The sequence below is a fragment of the Lolium perenne genome, chromosome 6, assembly GCF_019359855.2.
Source record: "Lolium perenne isolate Kyuss_39 chromosome 6, Kyuss_2.0, whole genome shotgun sequence".
Lineage (NCBI taxonomy): Eukaryota > Viridiplantae > Streptophyta > Magnoliopsida > Poales > Poaceae > Lolium > Lolium perenne.
In genome coordinates, this window is record NC_067249.2 from 100745074 (window position 1) to 100762861 (window position 17788).

At 43.8% G+C, this 17788-nt stretch overlaps 1 protein-coding gene across 1 annotated transcript; it reads right to left on the bottom strand.

Moving 5' to 3' along the window:
- Positions 1-15200: 15200 nt before the first annotated feature.
- On the bottom strand, positions 15201-15926 carry LOC127307422 (RING-H2 finger protein ATL8). Its single transcript, XM_051338151.2, has one exon. The coding sequence runs from the start codon at positions 15826-15828 to the stop codon at positions 15379-15381; it is 450 nt and encodes a 149-aa protein (XP_051194111.1). The 5' UTR covers positions 15829-15926; the 3' UTR covers positions 15201-15378.
- Between the last annotated feature and the right edge of the window lie 1862 nt (positions 15927-17788).

A 17788-nucleotide genomic window follows, 5' to 3' on the forward strand; every position in this document is an offset into this window, starting at 1 on the left:
CACGACGGCGTGGTGGTGGTAGTGGAGGAAGAAAAGCTGCAGGGCTTCGCCTAAGCCGGAGCAGCGTATGGTGGAGGGAGAGGCGGCCAGAGGAGGAGGCAATGGATGGGGGGTGTGGCCGGCCACCCCCTCCCCTCTTTATATAGGGGGGCAGCCGGCCAAGGTGGCCCCCTTTCCCATCTAGGGTTAGGGGGGGCGGCGGCCAAGGGGGGAGGGGCTTTCCCCTCCCCAAGTTGATCCCCCCCAGGGAAACCCTAGGGGGTTGGCCGGCCTGGGCCTTGGGGGCCAAGTGCCCCTGGCCCATTAGGCCAGGGAGCATCCCCTCGGCCCACGGTGGGCCTCCTAGGTCGTGGGCCCCATGGTGGACCCTTCCGGAACCTTCTAGAACCTTCCAGTCAATACCGGAACAATCCCGAACATTTCCGAAAACCCAGAAATCAACTTCCCTTATATGAATCTTATTCTCCGGACTATTCCGGACCGCCTCGTGACATCCTGGATCACATCCGAGACTCCGAACAAACTTCGTCTCCATACCATATTCAAATCTACTTATGCGACATCGAACCTTAAGCGCGTCACCCTACGGTTCGCGAACTATGCAGACATGGTCGAGACTCCTCTCCGAGCAATAACCAATAGCGGGATCTGGAGATCCATAATGGCTCCCACATATTCAACGATGACTTAGTGATCGATTGAACCATTTACATACGATGTCAATTCCCTTTGTCTCGCGATATTTTACTTGTCCGAGGTTTGATCATCGGTATCTCCATACCTTGTTCAACCTCGTTACCGACAAGTACTCTTTACTCGTACCGTGGTATGTGATCTCTTATGAACTATTCATATGCTTGCAAGCTAATCAGATGACATTCCACCGAGAGGGCCCAGAGTATATCTATCCGTCATCAGGATGGACAAATCCCACTGTTGATCCATATGCCTCAACTCACACTTTCCAAATACTTAATCCCATCTTTATTGTCACCCATTTACGCAATGACGTTTGATGTAATCAAAGTACCCTTTTGGTGTAAGTGATTTACATGATCTCATGGTCGAAGGATTAAGACAACTATGTATTGAAAGCTTATAGCAAATGAACTTGATGACTTGATCTTATGCTACGCTCATTTGGGTGTGTGTCCATTATATCATTCAACTAATGACATAACCTTGTTATTAATAACATCCAATGTTCATGATCACGAAACCATGATCATCTATTAATCAACAAGCTAGTTATACAAGAGGCTTACTAGGGACTCCTTGTTGTTTACATAACACACATGTATCAATGTTTCAGTTAATACAATTATAGCATGGTATATAAACATTTATCATAAACACAAAGATATTATAATAACCACTTTATTATTGCCTCTTGGGCATATCTCCAACAGTCTCCCACTTGCACTAGAGTCAATAATCTAGATTACATTGTAAGGTACCTAACACCCATGGCATTCTGGTGTTGGTCATGCTTTGCCCTTGGGAGAGCTTTAGTCAACGGATCTGCAACATTCAGATCCGTGTGTACTTTGCAAATCTCTACTTCACCATCTTCGATGTACTCACGAATCGAATGAAAACGCAGCTTGATATGCTTCAGCTTCTTGTGTGACCTTGGTTCCTTTGCATTGGCGATGGCACCCGTGTTGTCACAATAAATGACTAACGGGTCCAATGCACTAGGAACCACACCAAGCTCAACAATGAACCTCTTCATCCATACCGCTTAGATGAAGCCTCCGAAGCCGCTATATATTCAGATTCTGTTGAAGATTTCGCCACCGTGCAATCGCTTGGAACTGCTCCAGCCATCGCCGCACCATTCAATATAAACACGTACCTGCACCGAGACTTAGAGTCATCGGGATCGGTGTTCCAACTTGCATCGGTGTAACTAGTTACAACGAGCTCTTGGTCACCGCCATAACAAAGAAACATATCCTTAGTCCTTTTCAAGTACTTCAGGATATTCTTGACCGCTGTCCAGTGTTCCATTCCTGGATCACTTTGATATCTGCTGGTCAAACTAACAGCATGTGCGATATCCGGTCTAGTACACAGCATGGCATACATGAGAGAGCCTACTGCCGAAGCATAGGGGATCTTGCTCATCCTCTCTCTTTCTTCTGCTGTAGCTGGACCTTGAGTCTTACTCAAGACCTTACCTGGCAACATAGGCAAGAACCCCTTCTTGCTTTCATCCATTCTAAACTTCTTTAGAATCTTGTCCAAGTATGTACTCTGTGAAAGGCCTATTAGGCGTCTTGATCTATCTCTATAAATCTTGATGCCTAAAATGTATGCTGCTTCACCAAGGTCCTTCATTGAAAAACATTTATTCAAATAACCTTTAACACTGCTTAATAGTTCTATATCATTCCCAATCAATAATATGTCATCTACATATAATATCAGGAACGCTACAGAGCTCCCACTCACTTTCTTGTAAATACAGGCCTCACCATGAGTCCGTATAAAACCGAAATCTTTGATCACTCTATCAAAGCGTAAATTCCAACTCCTGGAAGCTTGCTTCAGTCCATAAATGGAACGCTGAAGTTTGCATACCTTGTCAGCATTTTCAGGATCGACAAAACCTTTGGGTTGTACCATATACAACTCTTCCTCAATATCACCATTAAGGAACGCCGTTTTGACATCCATCTGCCAGATTTCATAATCGAAAAATGCAGCTATTGCTAACAAAATCCTCACAGACTTTAACTTCGCTACAGGTGAGAAAGTCTCATCGTAGTCAACTCCTTGAATTTGTCGGAAACCCTTTGCGACAAGTCGAGCTTTATAGACAGTAATATTACCATCAGCATCTGTTTTTCTCTTAAATATCCATTTATTCTCGACAGCCTTGCGGCTATCAGGTAAGTCTACCAAAGTCCATACTTTGTTATCATACATGGATCCCATTTCGGATTTCATGGCTTCTTGCCATTTGTTGGAATCTGGGCTCATCATTGCTTCTTCATACGTCGCAGGGTCCTCATCATTGTTGTCCACAATCATGACATTCAGACAGGGATCATACCAATCAGGAGTGGTACGTTCCCTCGTCGATCTGCGAGGTTCAGGAGCTTCCGCGTTCGAAGTTTCATGATCATCATCATTCGCGTCCTCGCCTATCGGTGCAGGCTGTGCAGGAATTTCTTCCGGATCGCGCTACTACGATCTATGAGAGAAGGTTCATTAACCTCGTCGAGTTCTACTTTCCTTCCAGTCACTTCTTTAGTGAGAAACTCCTTCTCAAGAAAGGATCCGTTCTTGGCAACAAAGATTTTGCCTTCGGATCTGTGATAGAAAGTGTACCCAATTGTTTCTTTAGGGTATCCTATGAAGACGCATTTCTCCGCTTTGGGTTCTAGCTTGTCGTCAGTAACTTCTTTACATAAGCTTCGCAACCCCAAACTTTAAGGAACGACAGCTTAGGTTTCTTTCCAAACCATAGTTCATACGGTGTCGTTTCAACGGATTTAGATGGTGCCCTATTTAAAGTGAATGCGGTCATCTCTAATGCATAACCCCAAAATGACAACGGCAAATCGGTAAGAGACATCATAGACCGAACCATATCTAACAGAGTTCGATTACGACGTTCGGACACACCATTACGCTGTGGTGTTCCCGGCGGTGTCAACTGTGAAAGTATTCCGCATTTCTTTAAATGCATGCCAAACTCATAACTCAGATATTCGCCTCCGCGATCGTAACCTTGAGAAACTTAATCTTCTTGTTACGTTGATTTTCTACTTCACTTTGGAATTCCTTGAACTTCTCAAAAGTCTCAGACTTATGTTTCATAAAGTAAATATATCCATATCTACTCAGATCATCCGTGAAGGTTAGAACATAACGATAACCACCACGCGATGCTACACTCATTGGTCCGCACACATCGGTATGTATGATTTCCAATAAGTCTGTAGCTCGCTCCATTGTACCAGAAAATGGAGTCTTAGTCATTTTTCCCATTAGACATGTTTCGCATCTGTCAAGTGACTCAAAGTCAAGTGACTCAAGAAGTCCATCGGAATGGAGTTTCTTCATGCGCTTCACTCCAATATGACCAAGACGACAGTGCCACATATAAGTAGAATTATCATTCAATTTCATTCGCTTAGCATTAATGTTATGAACATGTGTATCACTACTATCGAGATTTAACAAGAATAAACCATTTATCTCAGGTGCATGGCCATAAAAGACATTACTCATATAAATCGAACAACCATTATTCTCAGACTTAAACGAATAACCGTCTTGCATTAAACAAGATCCAGATATAATGTTCATGCTCAACGCAGGTACCAAATAACAATTATTAAGGTTTAAAACTAATCCCGAAGGTAGATGTAGAGGGAGCGTGCCGACAGCGATCACATCGACTTTGGATCCATTTCCAACGCGCATCGTCACCTCGTCTCTTGCCAGGCTTCATCTATTCCGCAGTTCCTGTTTCGAGTTACAAATGTGAGCAACCGAACCAGTATCAAATACCCAGGCACTACTACGAGAACCAGTAAGATAGACATCAATAACATGTATATCAAATATACCTTTCTTTTTGACGTGGCCGCTCTTCAGATCGGCCAAGTATTTGGGGCAATTGCGCTTCCGGTGCCCCTTCCCTGGGCAGTAATAGCACACAGTCTCGTGTTTAGGACCAGCCTTAGGCTTCTCGTGATGCGGTGCAACTTTCTTGCCGCCCTTCTTGAAGTTACCCTTGTTAGGCTTGCCTTGCTTTTTGAAAGCTGGTGGTCTTGTTGACCATCAACACTTGGTTCTCCTTCTTAATCTCTACTTCAGCAGATTTCAGCATGGAAAAGATTTCAGGTAAATCCTTATTCATGTTCTCGCATGTTGTAGTTCATCACGAAGTTCTTGTAACTTGGTGGCGATGATTGAAGGACACGATGAATACCCAGCTGGTTAGGGATCATCATCCCCAAGTCATTGAGCTTCTTCGCATGCCCGGACATGACGAGCATGTGCTCACTAACGGAGCTGCCTTCTTCCATCATGCAGGTAAAGAATCGCCGAGGCCTCATAGCTCTCACGGCCGCATGAGTCTCAAAGATAAGTTTGAGCTCACGCATCATCTCACAGGGGTCGTGGTGCTCAAAACGCTTTTGGAGCTCTGCCTCTAGGCTGCACAAGATGGCACACCGAACTTCGGAGTGCGAGTTGCCCGAGTCTCATAAACATTCTTTATGTCCTCGGATACTGCAGGGAGGTGGTGGGGGACCTAGCGGTGCTTCGAGCACAAATTGCAGGTTTCCACCGGTGAGGAAAATCCTCACATGACGGAACCACCATCGAAGTTGGTGCCATTGCCCTTAAGCTTTTCTTTCTCTAGGAACTGGTTAAAATTGATGGAGGGGGGCGCCATGATCTACAACATATTTGCAAAGAGTTTAGACTAAGTTTATGATAAATTGAGTTCAAATTTTAATTCTGAAATTAACTAGGTGAACTCCCACTTAAAACAACATCCCTCGCATTGTCTTAGTGATTACACGAACCAAATCCACTACACCAAGTCCGATCTTCACGAGAAAAGATGTAGCTTCAAAGGCGAACACTCAAAGTGTTCATCATATCATTCATATGACTCATGCTCTACCTTTCGGTATCCCGTGTTCCGAGACCATGTCTGTACATGCTAGGCTCGTCAAGGCAACCTTAGTATCCGCGTGTGCAAATCTGGCTTGCACCCGTTGTATGCACATGTAGAGTCTATCACACCCGATCATCACGAGATGCTTCGAAACGACAAGTCTTAGCAACGGTGCATACTAAGGATGAACACTTTATTATCTTGATATTTAGTGAGAGGGATCATCTTATAATGCTACCGTCGCGATCTAAGCAAAATAAGATGCATAAAAGGATTAACATCACATGCAATTCATAATGTGTGATATGATATGGCCTTTCTTCTTTGTGCTTTTGATCTCCATCTCCAAAGCACGGACATGATCTCCATCATCACCAGCATGGCGTCAAGGTCAGTGGCGCCACTTCATGGTTGTCCATCACTTATAGCTACTATAACAACTACTTGAAATAAAGCTATTACATGATGAATAGACACGCAGGTCTTTAACAAAATTAAAGACAACCATTAGGCTCCTGCTGGTTGCCATAATACAATAATGAACATCTCATACATCAAATATAATCATCATCACATCATGGCCATATCACATCACCAAACCCTGCAAAAACAAGTTAGACGCCTCTAATTTGGTTTGCATATTTTACGTGGTTTAGGGTTTTCGAGTAAGATCCAATCTACCTACGAACATGAACCACAACGGTGATACTAGTGTTGACAATAGAAGTGTAAATTACAATCTTCACTATGGTGGGAGAGACAGACACCCGCAAAGCCACTTATGCAATACAAGTTGCATGTCAAGCGTGGAGCAAGTCTCATGAGACGCGGTCATGTAAAGTTAGCCCGGGCCGCTTCATCCCACCATCCCGCAAGAAGCAAAGTACACAAACTAAAGCAACAAGAGCATCACCGCCCACAAAACCATTGTGTTCTACTCGTGCAACAGATCTATGCATAGACATGGCTCTGATACCACTGAAGGGGTTCGTAGCATAGAAAACAAAAATTTTCCTACCGCAAAACGAATAAATCCAAGATCTAATCTATGGAACACCCAAGATCTAATCTACAAGATCTAAGCAATGAGATGGAGATGAGACTAACCCTCGAAGATTCCAAAGCCTACGAGATTAATCTCGTTGTTGGTGTAGACAATCGTCCCCGGTGCTGCAATCCGGCAGCACTTCCGTACTCGGTCGCGCGTACGGTGTCGATGAAGCTCCTTCCTCTCCCGTTCCAGCGGGCAGCGGAGGTGTGGTAGATCTCCTCCAAACTCCAGTAGCACGACGGCGTGGTGGTGGTAGTGGAGGAAGAAAAGCTGCAGGGCTTCGCCTAAGCCGGAGCAGCGTATGGTGGAGGGAGAGGCGGCCAGAGGAGGAGGCAATGGATGGGGGGTGTGGCCGGCCACCCTCCCCTCTTTATATAGGGGGCAGCCGGCCAAGGTGGCCCCCTTTCCCATCTAGGGGTAGGCGGGGCGGCGGCCAAGGGGGGAGAGGGGCTTTCCCCTCCCCCAAGTTGATCCCCCCCAGGGAAACCCTAGGGGGTTGGCCGGCCTGGGCCTTGGGGGCCAAGTGCCCCTGGCCCATTAGGCCAGGGAGCATCCCCTCGGCCCACGGTGGGCCTCCTAGGTCGTGGGCCCCATGGTGGACCCTTCCGGAACCTTCTAGAACCTTCCAGTCAATACCGGAACAATCCCGAACATTTCCGAAAACCCAGAAATCAACTTCCCTTATATGAATCTTATTCTCCGGACTATTCCGACCTCCTCGTGACATCCTGGATCACATCCGAGACTCCGAACAAACTTCGTCTCCATACCATATTCAAATCTACTTATGCGACATCGAACCTTAAGCGCGTCACCCTACGGTTCGCGAACTATGCAGACATGGTCGAGACTCCTCTCCGAGCAATAACCAATAGCAGGATCTGGAGATCCATAATGGCTCCCACATATTCAATGATGACTTAGTGATCGATTGAACCATTTACATACGATGTCAATTCCCTTTGTCTCGCGATATTTTACTTGTCCGAGGTTTGATCATCGGTATCTCCATACCTTGTTCAACCTCGTTCTTAATTAAAAGTACTCTTTACTAAATGCAGTGGTATGTGATCTCTTATGAACTATTCATATGCTTGCAAGCTAATCAGTTGACATTCCACCGAGAGGGCCCAGAGTATATCTATCCGTCATCAGGATGGACAAATCCCACTGTTGATCCATATGCCTCAACTCACACTTTCCAAATACTTAATCCCATCTTTATTGTCACCCATTTACGCAATGACGTTTGATGTAATCAAAGTACCCTTTCGGTGTAAGTGATTTACATGATCTCATGGTCGAAGGATTAAGACAACTATGTATTGAAAGCTTATAGCAAATGAACTTGATGACTTGATCTTATGCTACGCTCATTTGGGTGTGTGTCCATTATATCATTCAACTAATGACATAACCTTGTTATTAATAACATCCAATGTTCATGATCACGAAACCATGATCATCTATTAATCAACAAGCTAGTTATACAAGAGGCTTACTAGGGACTCCTTATTGTTTACATAACACACATGTATCAATGTTTCGGTTAATACAATTATAGCATGGTATATAAACATTTATCATAAACACAAAGATATTATAATAACCACTTTATTATTGCCTCTTGGGCATATCTCCAACATGTATGAATGATGTAATGGACACACCCAATTAAGCGTAGCATAAGATCACGTCATTAAGTTATTTGCTATAAGCTTTCGATACATAGTTACCTAGTCCTTATGACCATGAGATCATGTAAATCACTTATACCGGAAAGGTACTTTGATTACATCAAACGCCACTGCGTAAATAGGTGGTTATAAAGGTGGGATTAAGTATCCGGAAAGTATGAGTTGAGGCATATGGATCAACAGTGGGATTTGTCCATCCCGATGACGGATAGATATACTCTGGGCCCTCTCGGTGGAATGTCGTCTAATGTCTTGCAAGCATATGAATAAGTTCATAAGAGACCACATACCACGGTACGAGTAAAGAGTACTTGTCAGGAGACGAGGTTGAACAAGGTATAGAGTGATACCGATGATTAGACCTCGGACAAGTAAAATATCGCGTGACAAAGGGAATTGGTATCGTATGTGAATGGTTCATTCGATCACTAAAGTCATCGTTGAATATGTGGGAGCCATTATGGATCTCCAGATCCCGCTATTGGTTATTGGTCGGAGAGAGTTCTCACCCATGTCCACATAGTTCACGAACCGTAGGGTGACACACTTAAGGTTTGATGTTGTAATGGTAGAACTTGAATATGGAATGGAGTTAGAAGTATTGTTCGAAGTCCCGGATGGGATCCCGGACATCACGAGGAGTTCCGGAATGGTCCGGAGAATAAGATTCATATAAAGGAAGTCATTTTATAAGATTTAAAATGATCCGAAAGATTTTATGGAAGGTTCTAGAAGGTTCTAGAAAATTCCGGAAGAAAGTCACTTTGGAAGGCGGAGTCCCGAAGGGACTCCACCACCATGGCCGGCCAACCCTAGGGGGTGGAGTCCCAGGTGGACTCCACCTATGGTGGCCGGCCACCCCCTCCCAAGGGAAGGTGGGAATCCCACCTCTAGTGGGAGTCCTAGCTCGGGTAGGTTTCATGTCATATGGAAGGTTTTGGTTTGGGGTCTTATTCGAAGACTTGTAGACCAACTCTTGGGTGTTCCACCTATATAATGAGGGCCAAGGGGAGGGGGCCGGCCACCCCAAGACCACAGCCTGGCCGCACCCCCTTAGTGGCCGGCCACCCCCTCCCAAACCCTAGCCGCCCCCTCTCTCCTCCAACACTCCCGCACGCTTAGCGAAGCTCCGCCGGAGTTCTCCACCACCACCGCCACCACGCCGTCGTGCTGCCGGATTCAAGAGGAGACTACTACTTCCGCTGCCCGCTAGAACGGGGAGGTGGACGTCGACTTCATCAACACCGAACGTGTGACCGAGTACGGAGGTGCTGCCCGATTGTGGCACCGTGATCAAGATCTTCTACGCGCTTTTGCAAGCGGCAGGTGATCGTCTACCGCATCAACAAGATCCTACTCTTGTAGGCTTTGGAACAAGGGCGAGTCTCGATCATCCCCTCGTTGCTCCCGTCTTCTAGATTGCATCTTGGCTTGGATTGCGTTCTCGCGGTAGGAAATTTTTTGTTTTCTATGCAACGAATCCCTACATGATCGTGGGGGAAACGATGGACGGAAGCGACCGCGATGTTGACGAGAGCTTGCAGACCCGTGGCGCGTCGCATCGACGATGACGAGGGCCATGGCGTTCCCGCGGTCAAACGGTGGTGTCTGCGGGTCCCCTGGTCGTCTGGTGCGTCTACTGGCGAGCGGAGCAGGCGAGTGGAGGCGAGGTGCGTCGGCGATCGTCACGCTCTGGCGCGTCCAGGGCGCTCGCCGTGCGCGCACTGGCGCGTGCATGGGCATGCCTAGGCGCCACTGGCCACGATGCGTTCTAGTCTTTGCGATGAAATTTTTCGACGGGGCGGTGTCTGGTCGTGCTCAGGGGAGTGAGAGGAAGGGGAAGGACATGGTGGAGCAGGCTGGAGCGGAGAGGTGAAGGCGATGGCACGAGCTGGTCATGCCATGCCACGGCATGGTCTTGCTCTGGTCGATTTTTGTCAAGTGGAGGGATGACAAGAGGTGGTACTGGTGCTGCAGGGTAGAGAGAGTCTCCAGAACCTCAGAGGAGGGCCAGGGTTGTACCAAGTCTCCTCCATTTTCCAGCATGGGCACAAATAGATACCCTGCCTAAAAGGTGTTTGATGAAATGCCCGAAAGAAATTAATTTTTGAAATTTGCAAATCTTTTTGGTGGGTTGTAATCATATATTAAGAGAATTAGAATGGAGGTGGTGGTGGTCAAAAAGAAGTTGAATTGCAAAATCACATTTTGCATATGATCTTGAATTTGTTTCAAAGTCTCCACTTTGCTTGCTTCCCATTTGAATTTGAAAAAGAATTTGGGGTGATGGTTTTGGGAAAAGTTGTTCTTCTTGATGTTGTCTTGGATGAGGTGCAAAGAGTTGGCAAAGTGTAGAAAGGGAAACTCCAAAACCAGGGGCTCAAAGTGGGTATCATGCTGAAATTGGCACAAGTGACCATAATCACATGTGAGCTCAATTTTGATTCAAATTTGATTTGAATTGAGTTTGTTTGTTTCCAAAAGTGTTAATAAGTGTTTAGTATCCATTTACAACCAATGGTGCAAACCAAAATGGTCTAGGTTAAGAATTTGCAAAAATGGCATAGGCCATATGTGTGTGTTGAGTTGATTTTTATATTTTCTTTTCTAAATTCTTTTTCTTTGTCTTTGGATGATCAAGTGATCATGGTTAGGGTTTTAGAGTAAGTGTAAACACACAAGCAAGCATCATGGCAAAATGCACACTCAAATAATTAATAAGGTGAGCTATATGCATAGTCCTATATGATGAGAAAAAGTTTTTGTTGGCTCTAATTTTTGAATTCTTGGAAACTCTCTATTGCTTCTTTTATTGAAAGCTTGGAATGTTACAATGGTTCTGTTCATCATCTCCGCCACACCATTCTGCTGAGGAGTATATGGGATGGTGTGGTGCTTGGCAATGCCTTCGTCGCTGCAATAATCATTGAAAATAGTAGAACAAAACTCCATGCCATTGTCAGTACGAAGCAATTTAACTTTCTTTTTTGTTTGCTTCTCTACCATAACTTTCCACTTTATAAAAGCATCAAACACATCAGATTTATGTTTCAGAAAGAAAGGCCACACTTTTCTGGAGTAATCATCTATGATAGTACGCATGTTATTTTCACCACCAAGAGAAGTCTTGCGGGAAGGTCCCCACACATTAGCATGCACATAATCTAAAATCCCTTTAGTGGTATGAACGGAAGCATTGAGTTTAACTCTCTTATGCTTACCAAAAATGCAGTGCTCAAAGAACTCAAACTTACTCAAATTGGAGCCATCTAGCAGGTCTCTCTTGTGCAATTCTGTCATGCCATGTTCACTCATATGTCCAAGACGCATATGCCACAGATTAGTTTTACCAGATTCGTCAGGAATAACAGCACCAGCAATACCAGAAAAAGTGCTACCTCTAAGAACATATAATTTTGCAGAATTCATATCACCAATCATGTGAACGAGAGAACCTTTTGATACCTTCAGAACTCCGCGAGAGCCAGAATGTTTGTACCCTTCAACATCAAGGGTACTGAGAGAGATTAGATTTCTGGCCATGCCAGGTATGTGTCTCACATCTATCAGAGTGTGTGTCATGCCATCATGCATCTTGATCTGAACAGAGCCAATGCCCACGGTCTCACGTGGGTTGTTATCTCCCATACGCACAACATCTCCACTCTGCACAAACTCATAAGAACTGAACCAGTCTTTGTTACAACAAATATGAAACGAACATGCAAAATCAAGGATCCACTCATCATTACTAGAAACACAACCAGCAAACACAACTAGGCAATCACCATTAGAATTATCACTGGAAACAAAAGCAGCCTTACCATCACCATCAAATTTATTTTTCAGTTGGTAAGTACCGTTTATTTTTTCTTTGTTCTGCAACTTCCATAAATCATCAATATTGTGGTTAGTTTTCTTACAATACTTGCAGAACTTACCATCTCATCCCTTGGACTTTGAGCGACCTCTTTCGGTCTTGCTCTTATCTCTGTTGTAGTTGTTGTTTCTGTTCTCGGTCTTGCCTCGGACCTGCAGTGCTTCTGCCTTAGATGATGAACCCTCTGCGTGCACCATAGATTTCATCTTTTCCCTCTGCTGGAGGGCCTCATAAACTTCGGCAAGAGTTAGTTCATCACGTCTGTATAACAAGGTGTCTCGAAAATCGCAAAAGAATTAGGCAATGAGACTAACAGTATAAAAGCGAGATACTCATCCTCATAACTTACTTCCATGGACAACAAATCAGAAATGATCTCTCTAAAGATCGATAAGTGATTCATCATTGATGCACCTTCTTGCATCTTGTGCGAGAATAACTTCATATTCACGTGCATCTTATTGGTTAGATCTTTAGACATGCAGATCGATTCCAGTTTCAACCACAGTGCCGCTGCGGATTTCCCAGCCAACACTTCCTCCAAGATATTGTTGGATAGATGAAGCTGAATTAATGAAAAATCCTTACAGTATTTCCTGTTTTCATCGTCGGTCCAGGTCTTGGCATCTTTCTTGCCAAATCCATCAAGAGCTTCATCCAGATCAGAAGATTGGGTAAGGATCGCCCTCATCTTCACTTGCCATAGAGAAAATCTCGTGGTATAATCCAGCTACAGTAGATCGAACTTCAAGGAAGACATGTCGCAAACCCTAGATTGAGAACACGGGCTCTGATACCACTTGTTATAAAAGCGACAAGAAAATAACGAAGAACGAAAAAGAAAATGCAGCGGAGACACGAGATTTAACGTGGAAAATCCCTTCCAACACAGAAGGGGAAAAAACAATGGGCACCAGCCGCCAGCAAGGGAGTGTTTACAAACGCCGTGGGTTATCTTATAATCAGATAAACCCTAGCCGATGGCTTACAAGATGTATATATAGGTGGTGGCAACGATCCGTACCGCGGGGCTGCCGCCCCCTGCACCCCTCTTCGCAGGCGTCCCTGCAGGGCATGACGTATGGACGGGCCTCGCTCCGCTCGTCTGAAGTTAGCCTCCGTTTAGTATATGAATTTGGATCACAATATAACATTATGTACCCTCTATATTTAGTTAGTTCATGTTGTTTACTTACTCTTTTCAGCAGGGCACCTTCTCTATTTCAACAGGGGGGCTGGAATACTATCGGTTGTTTTGGCTACAATCTTTTATGATCACACACACGTTGTACTGGAAACGTCAAGTCAAGAGGAGGCCTCGAATACCTAACCCTTAGTTCTCACTATCCTAGGCTGTCTGCGGAATTCTTTTGCAATGTTTCCGCTAAGACACTTTGTAACCATGTGTTCTGTCTGTACTCAAAGTAGTGTTTAACATGTTGGTTTGGTTCATTTACCTTAGCTGTTACCTGGATTTGTTTTGTTCTCGCTTAAAGTATTTCAGTACTGATATGCTAATGTAGTTTATACAAAGAGTACCCTTTTTCGTGGAATTTAAGCCTTTTTTGCTTGGAATTTAAGCAGGTTAGGTTGCTTTATATTGGAAGGTTGTCTTCCTAGATTGTTCAGTACATGGAGTCTGAACCATAAGTGATGCACTTTTCAAAAATGTTTAGTTTAGAATACGTGGCAAGAATGATCAGGTATGGCAAGTTTAATGTAAGAAGGGCTATGGTTAGACAATAAATCCTAGAAGACGAAGAACTTGATGGCACAACTGATGATGTCGTTATCCTCTCATCCGAGGATGAACACAACGCCAACGAGTGATGAACCTGCAAGGGACAAGGGCTGGAGTAATCACATCACTTAGCACATTCCATGGCACAGTGATTACCACACTGCTTAAGTTTCGTTAGCTTCACTTATAAATGTTTTTAAAACGTTATAGTTCAAAATAGGAACATATTTCACCATTGTAATTCAAAATAAGAACAAATTTCACTCTTCAACTCACTGCTTCCTCCAGGGCACGGTGTGCCGCCGTGCCGGTCCTTGCTAACTGCCTTGAATGTCAGTTCCATCCTAAAGCTTAGAAATAGTTTGGATTTGCTGGTTAGATACAAAGTAGATATCCTAATATTGTGTAGCTAAAGGAGAATTTGCAGACCACATATCCTCGCAAAACTTAACAGATCAAACATTACCAACATGCCACTTGTAACCTATTTTTAACGGCCCTAGAAGCCCATATTACCACTTTCCAGAAGGTAGATGGTTGAATGTCATGGCATGACAAGATATTAGGATTCATATTATTGTACTTGGAGTCAATCACTCTCCTCCAAAGGGATCCTTCACTCTGAATGTATTTCTTAAGCCAAGATCTTGTCAAACTAATATTTAAATCATGTAGATTAATAATACCAATCCTTTCATATTCTTTTTTCACGAATACCGAGGGCCAGTTAGCTAAATAAATTTTATGATTTTATTCCTCATCATTTCATGTAAAATTAGCTAACTTCAAGACCTATTTAGGGTTTTTGAAGAAAGATAACGAATAAATAGGATAACTATACACACAATCCTGAATTGACACTCTTATCTAGAGAACACAACAATCTCCCTCTCCAACCACTAGTGTGCCCGGATACTACTTCCGGACAGATTCAAGGGTCGGGGACGAGCGTGGGGCGACTGTTATGTACCACCATTATCCAGATGGAGCCATCCCCTATTTTATTCAGTCCCAATCTGATCCAAATATTTCTTTTGCTACTTTCAAAGGTCCCTATTCTCCACTATGCAAGTTCATCAATACTTAATCTACAGACAGAACGCAAATTTGCACCCAAAAATCTAGAACAGCAACAAGCGGCTTCAGTATAACGTAGCTCGTAATGTCAAAATGAGACGGCCGGCTTGAAGAACGGGTTAAAGAGATGGCTAATTAAGGCATACAGTATAGGAGTTAAAGTTGCTTGTAATCTCAAAAAGAAACTCTACCTGTACGTACTAGTATATATACACAGAGTAACTAAAACTTCCCCTAGAACCTGTTCGTATTCTTTCATCCAATGCTCCGGCCAGGGGTGTTTGCTCAAACTTTATCCTGGCCGACGTCGCACCGGCATAGAGGGCACGTGGGGTGCGAGTAGAGCCACGTGTCGATGCACTCGACGTGGAACATGTGCCCGCACGCCGGCAGCCGCCGCACCACCTCCCCGTCCGGCATGACGGCGAGGCAGATCGCACACTGCGCCCACCCGCCGGCAACAGCGCACCTCCGGTACGTGGACTTGGGGATGGCCGCCAGCTCTGACGGCGCCAGTCCGCTGCGCCGGCTGCTTCTTCTTCTGCCGGCGGCCCCGGACGACGCCGACGCCGCACCACCCGGGGCGTACCCAGCCTGCTCGAAGACGCGCCTGAAGCAGACGGCCAACGCGAGGACGCTGACGCCGCACGCCAAGGCGATGCAGAAGAGCACGACCGTGTCACACACCCTGTAGCTGCCGGCGACGTCGGGAACATCGGCGCTGGAGGAAGACATGGTTGGTGCGGCTGGCCTCCTTGGCGCGGCGTGATAGAAGTGATGGATGAATGTGGGTGGACGGGGGAAGCTTGCATGACTGCAACTTGGCAAGATTACAGAAGACGATATTTATTTTCCAGACCTGTCTGTTTCAGTTTGGCAGATTTTTCAGGATCTTTGTAATTGCGTTTTCCCAGATACACCCTCCGTTTCAACCATATTCTTCCTCCATCCCAAAATGTAAGGCATCCAAAAGTCAATCTTTGCTAACTTTGACCAAATACTTAGAAAAATATATTTACATCTACAATATTGGAACATATTAAGAAAATATACTTTATGGTGAATTTATTCATGTTGATTCAATACTGTAAATATTTATATTTTTTGGTATAAACTTGGTCAAACTTAAAAAACATTAACTTTTGACTAATCCTTAGGTGCCTTACATTTTGGGACAGATGGAGTAGCTTTTAAGAAAAAATTCAGAATATAAAGTGTATTGCGTTACACCACTTGTATGGACAATATTTGTATGGATTTGATTAAGTTTCATGATCTTATGCAAAGCCCTCTATTAGATCATGTTGATTTTTTAGGATTAATCCTATCCAAACATGGTGTAATTTTTTTCTTAATGTACGTTTTTAATTTCCACGTAAGAAACAATATGACTTATATCTAGAAATGGAGAGAGTATTACCTTCACTCAGCAGCACATGGCAATCGGCCACGGCATAGGAGATTAACAGACCAAAGTGGAAGTGGACAAAGTTAGATTTTTTTTATAGTGAAGTCGACGTATTCTCATTTGTCTAGCAACTAGCACAGTGACCCTTACGTATAACATTATTATATTATTATTTTTTCTGTCTAAAAATAGGTGTCTTAATTTTATCTAGATATGGATGTATCTCTAACTAAAATACATCTTGATACATCCTATCTAGATAAAAGTGAGATACCTATTTTTAGATGGAGAGAGTATTATCTTTAGTACGTAAAAAATGTTAATCATTTATTTCCTATCTTAAAGATAATAGTAAAGATAATAGGAAAGAAATGACCCTCAAATTAGCTGGGATAACAGAGGTGTGGCCAAAATTAATCATTTCATACCAAATGCGATAGGCTCCTCTTCAGTTTATATGGCCCCAACAATAAAAACGAGATGCTAAGATTGCCATTTTTATTGTTCGTTCCATCGCTTGTGTTTGTATCTGGAAAAGTTTTCTTCTCAATCTTCTTCCTCGGAAATGTGTGTTCCCACTCTGCATATTTTTATCAAGTATTCCCACATCTTAGAACAAGACAATATGAAGCATAAACCATCAAGCAATCTCTTCTGAGAAGGCATCAGATTTACTAATGACGATCTGTTAAATACTACAGTATATAAAGAGTAATAATTTTTTAATCCGTAGGTTATAAAAATACTAACACCTGGGCACTCGCTGACAGTATGCGGACTCGAAATACATGACACAGCAAAGTCAATTACTTGACAACAGAATAAAATCCACTTCTACTTAGTGTTCTACAACCCGGTTCAGAGTAGCTGCATTATTTCCAGCAAAAGTCATGCCAGTTCTTAAACTGCGCCTAGACAAATCATATTCAGATATCGTCATATCGATCCACATGCTGTAGTCAAGAACATGATGTACTATTAAAAGTCCCAATCATATATCGGATAATGCAGTATAGTTGCCTTATGTTTCGAAGAAATTCTATACAGCAGAATGAGTTGTTCTTCGTTTTGGTGTTTGCCTTTGTCCACCTTATACCAGTCAAGAAGCATTGCAAATATTTTGGCAATTGCCGGATAGGTTTAAACTACTTATTCGGGTGGGAGCGATTACAGTTTTATGGTCGCTCTGACTATGTAGAAATAATAAGGTTTTAATGATAATTTTTTTCTCTTATAGGATCATATATCGATGTACGGCTTTGCTCCGTTCATGATCGTTGATGCAGC

What these genes read in the sequence shown, in the direction of transcription:
- LOC127307422 (XM_051338151.2), bottom strand. Translation starts at nt 15,828, where the DNA reads ATGTCTTCCTCCAGCGCCGATGTTCCCGACGTCGCCGGCAGCTACAGG.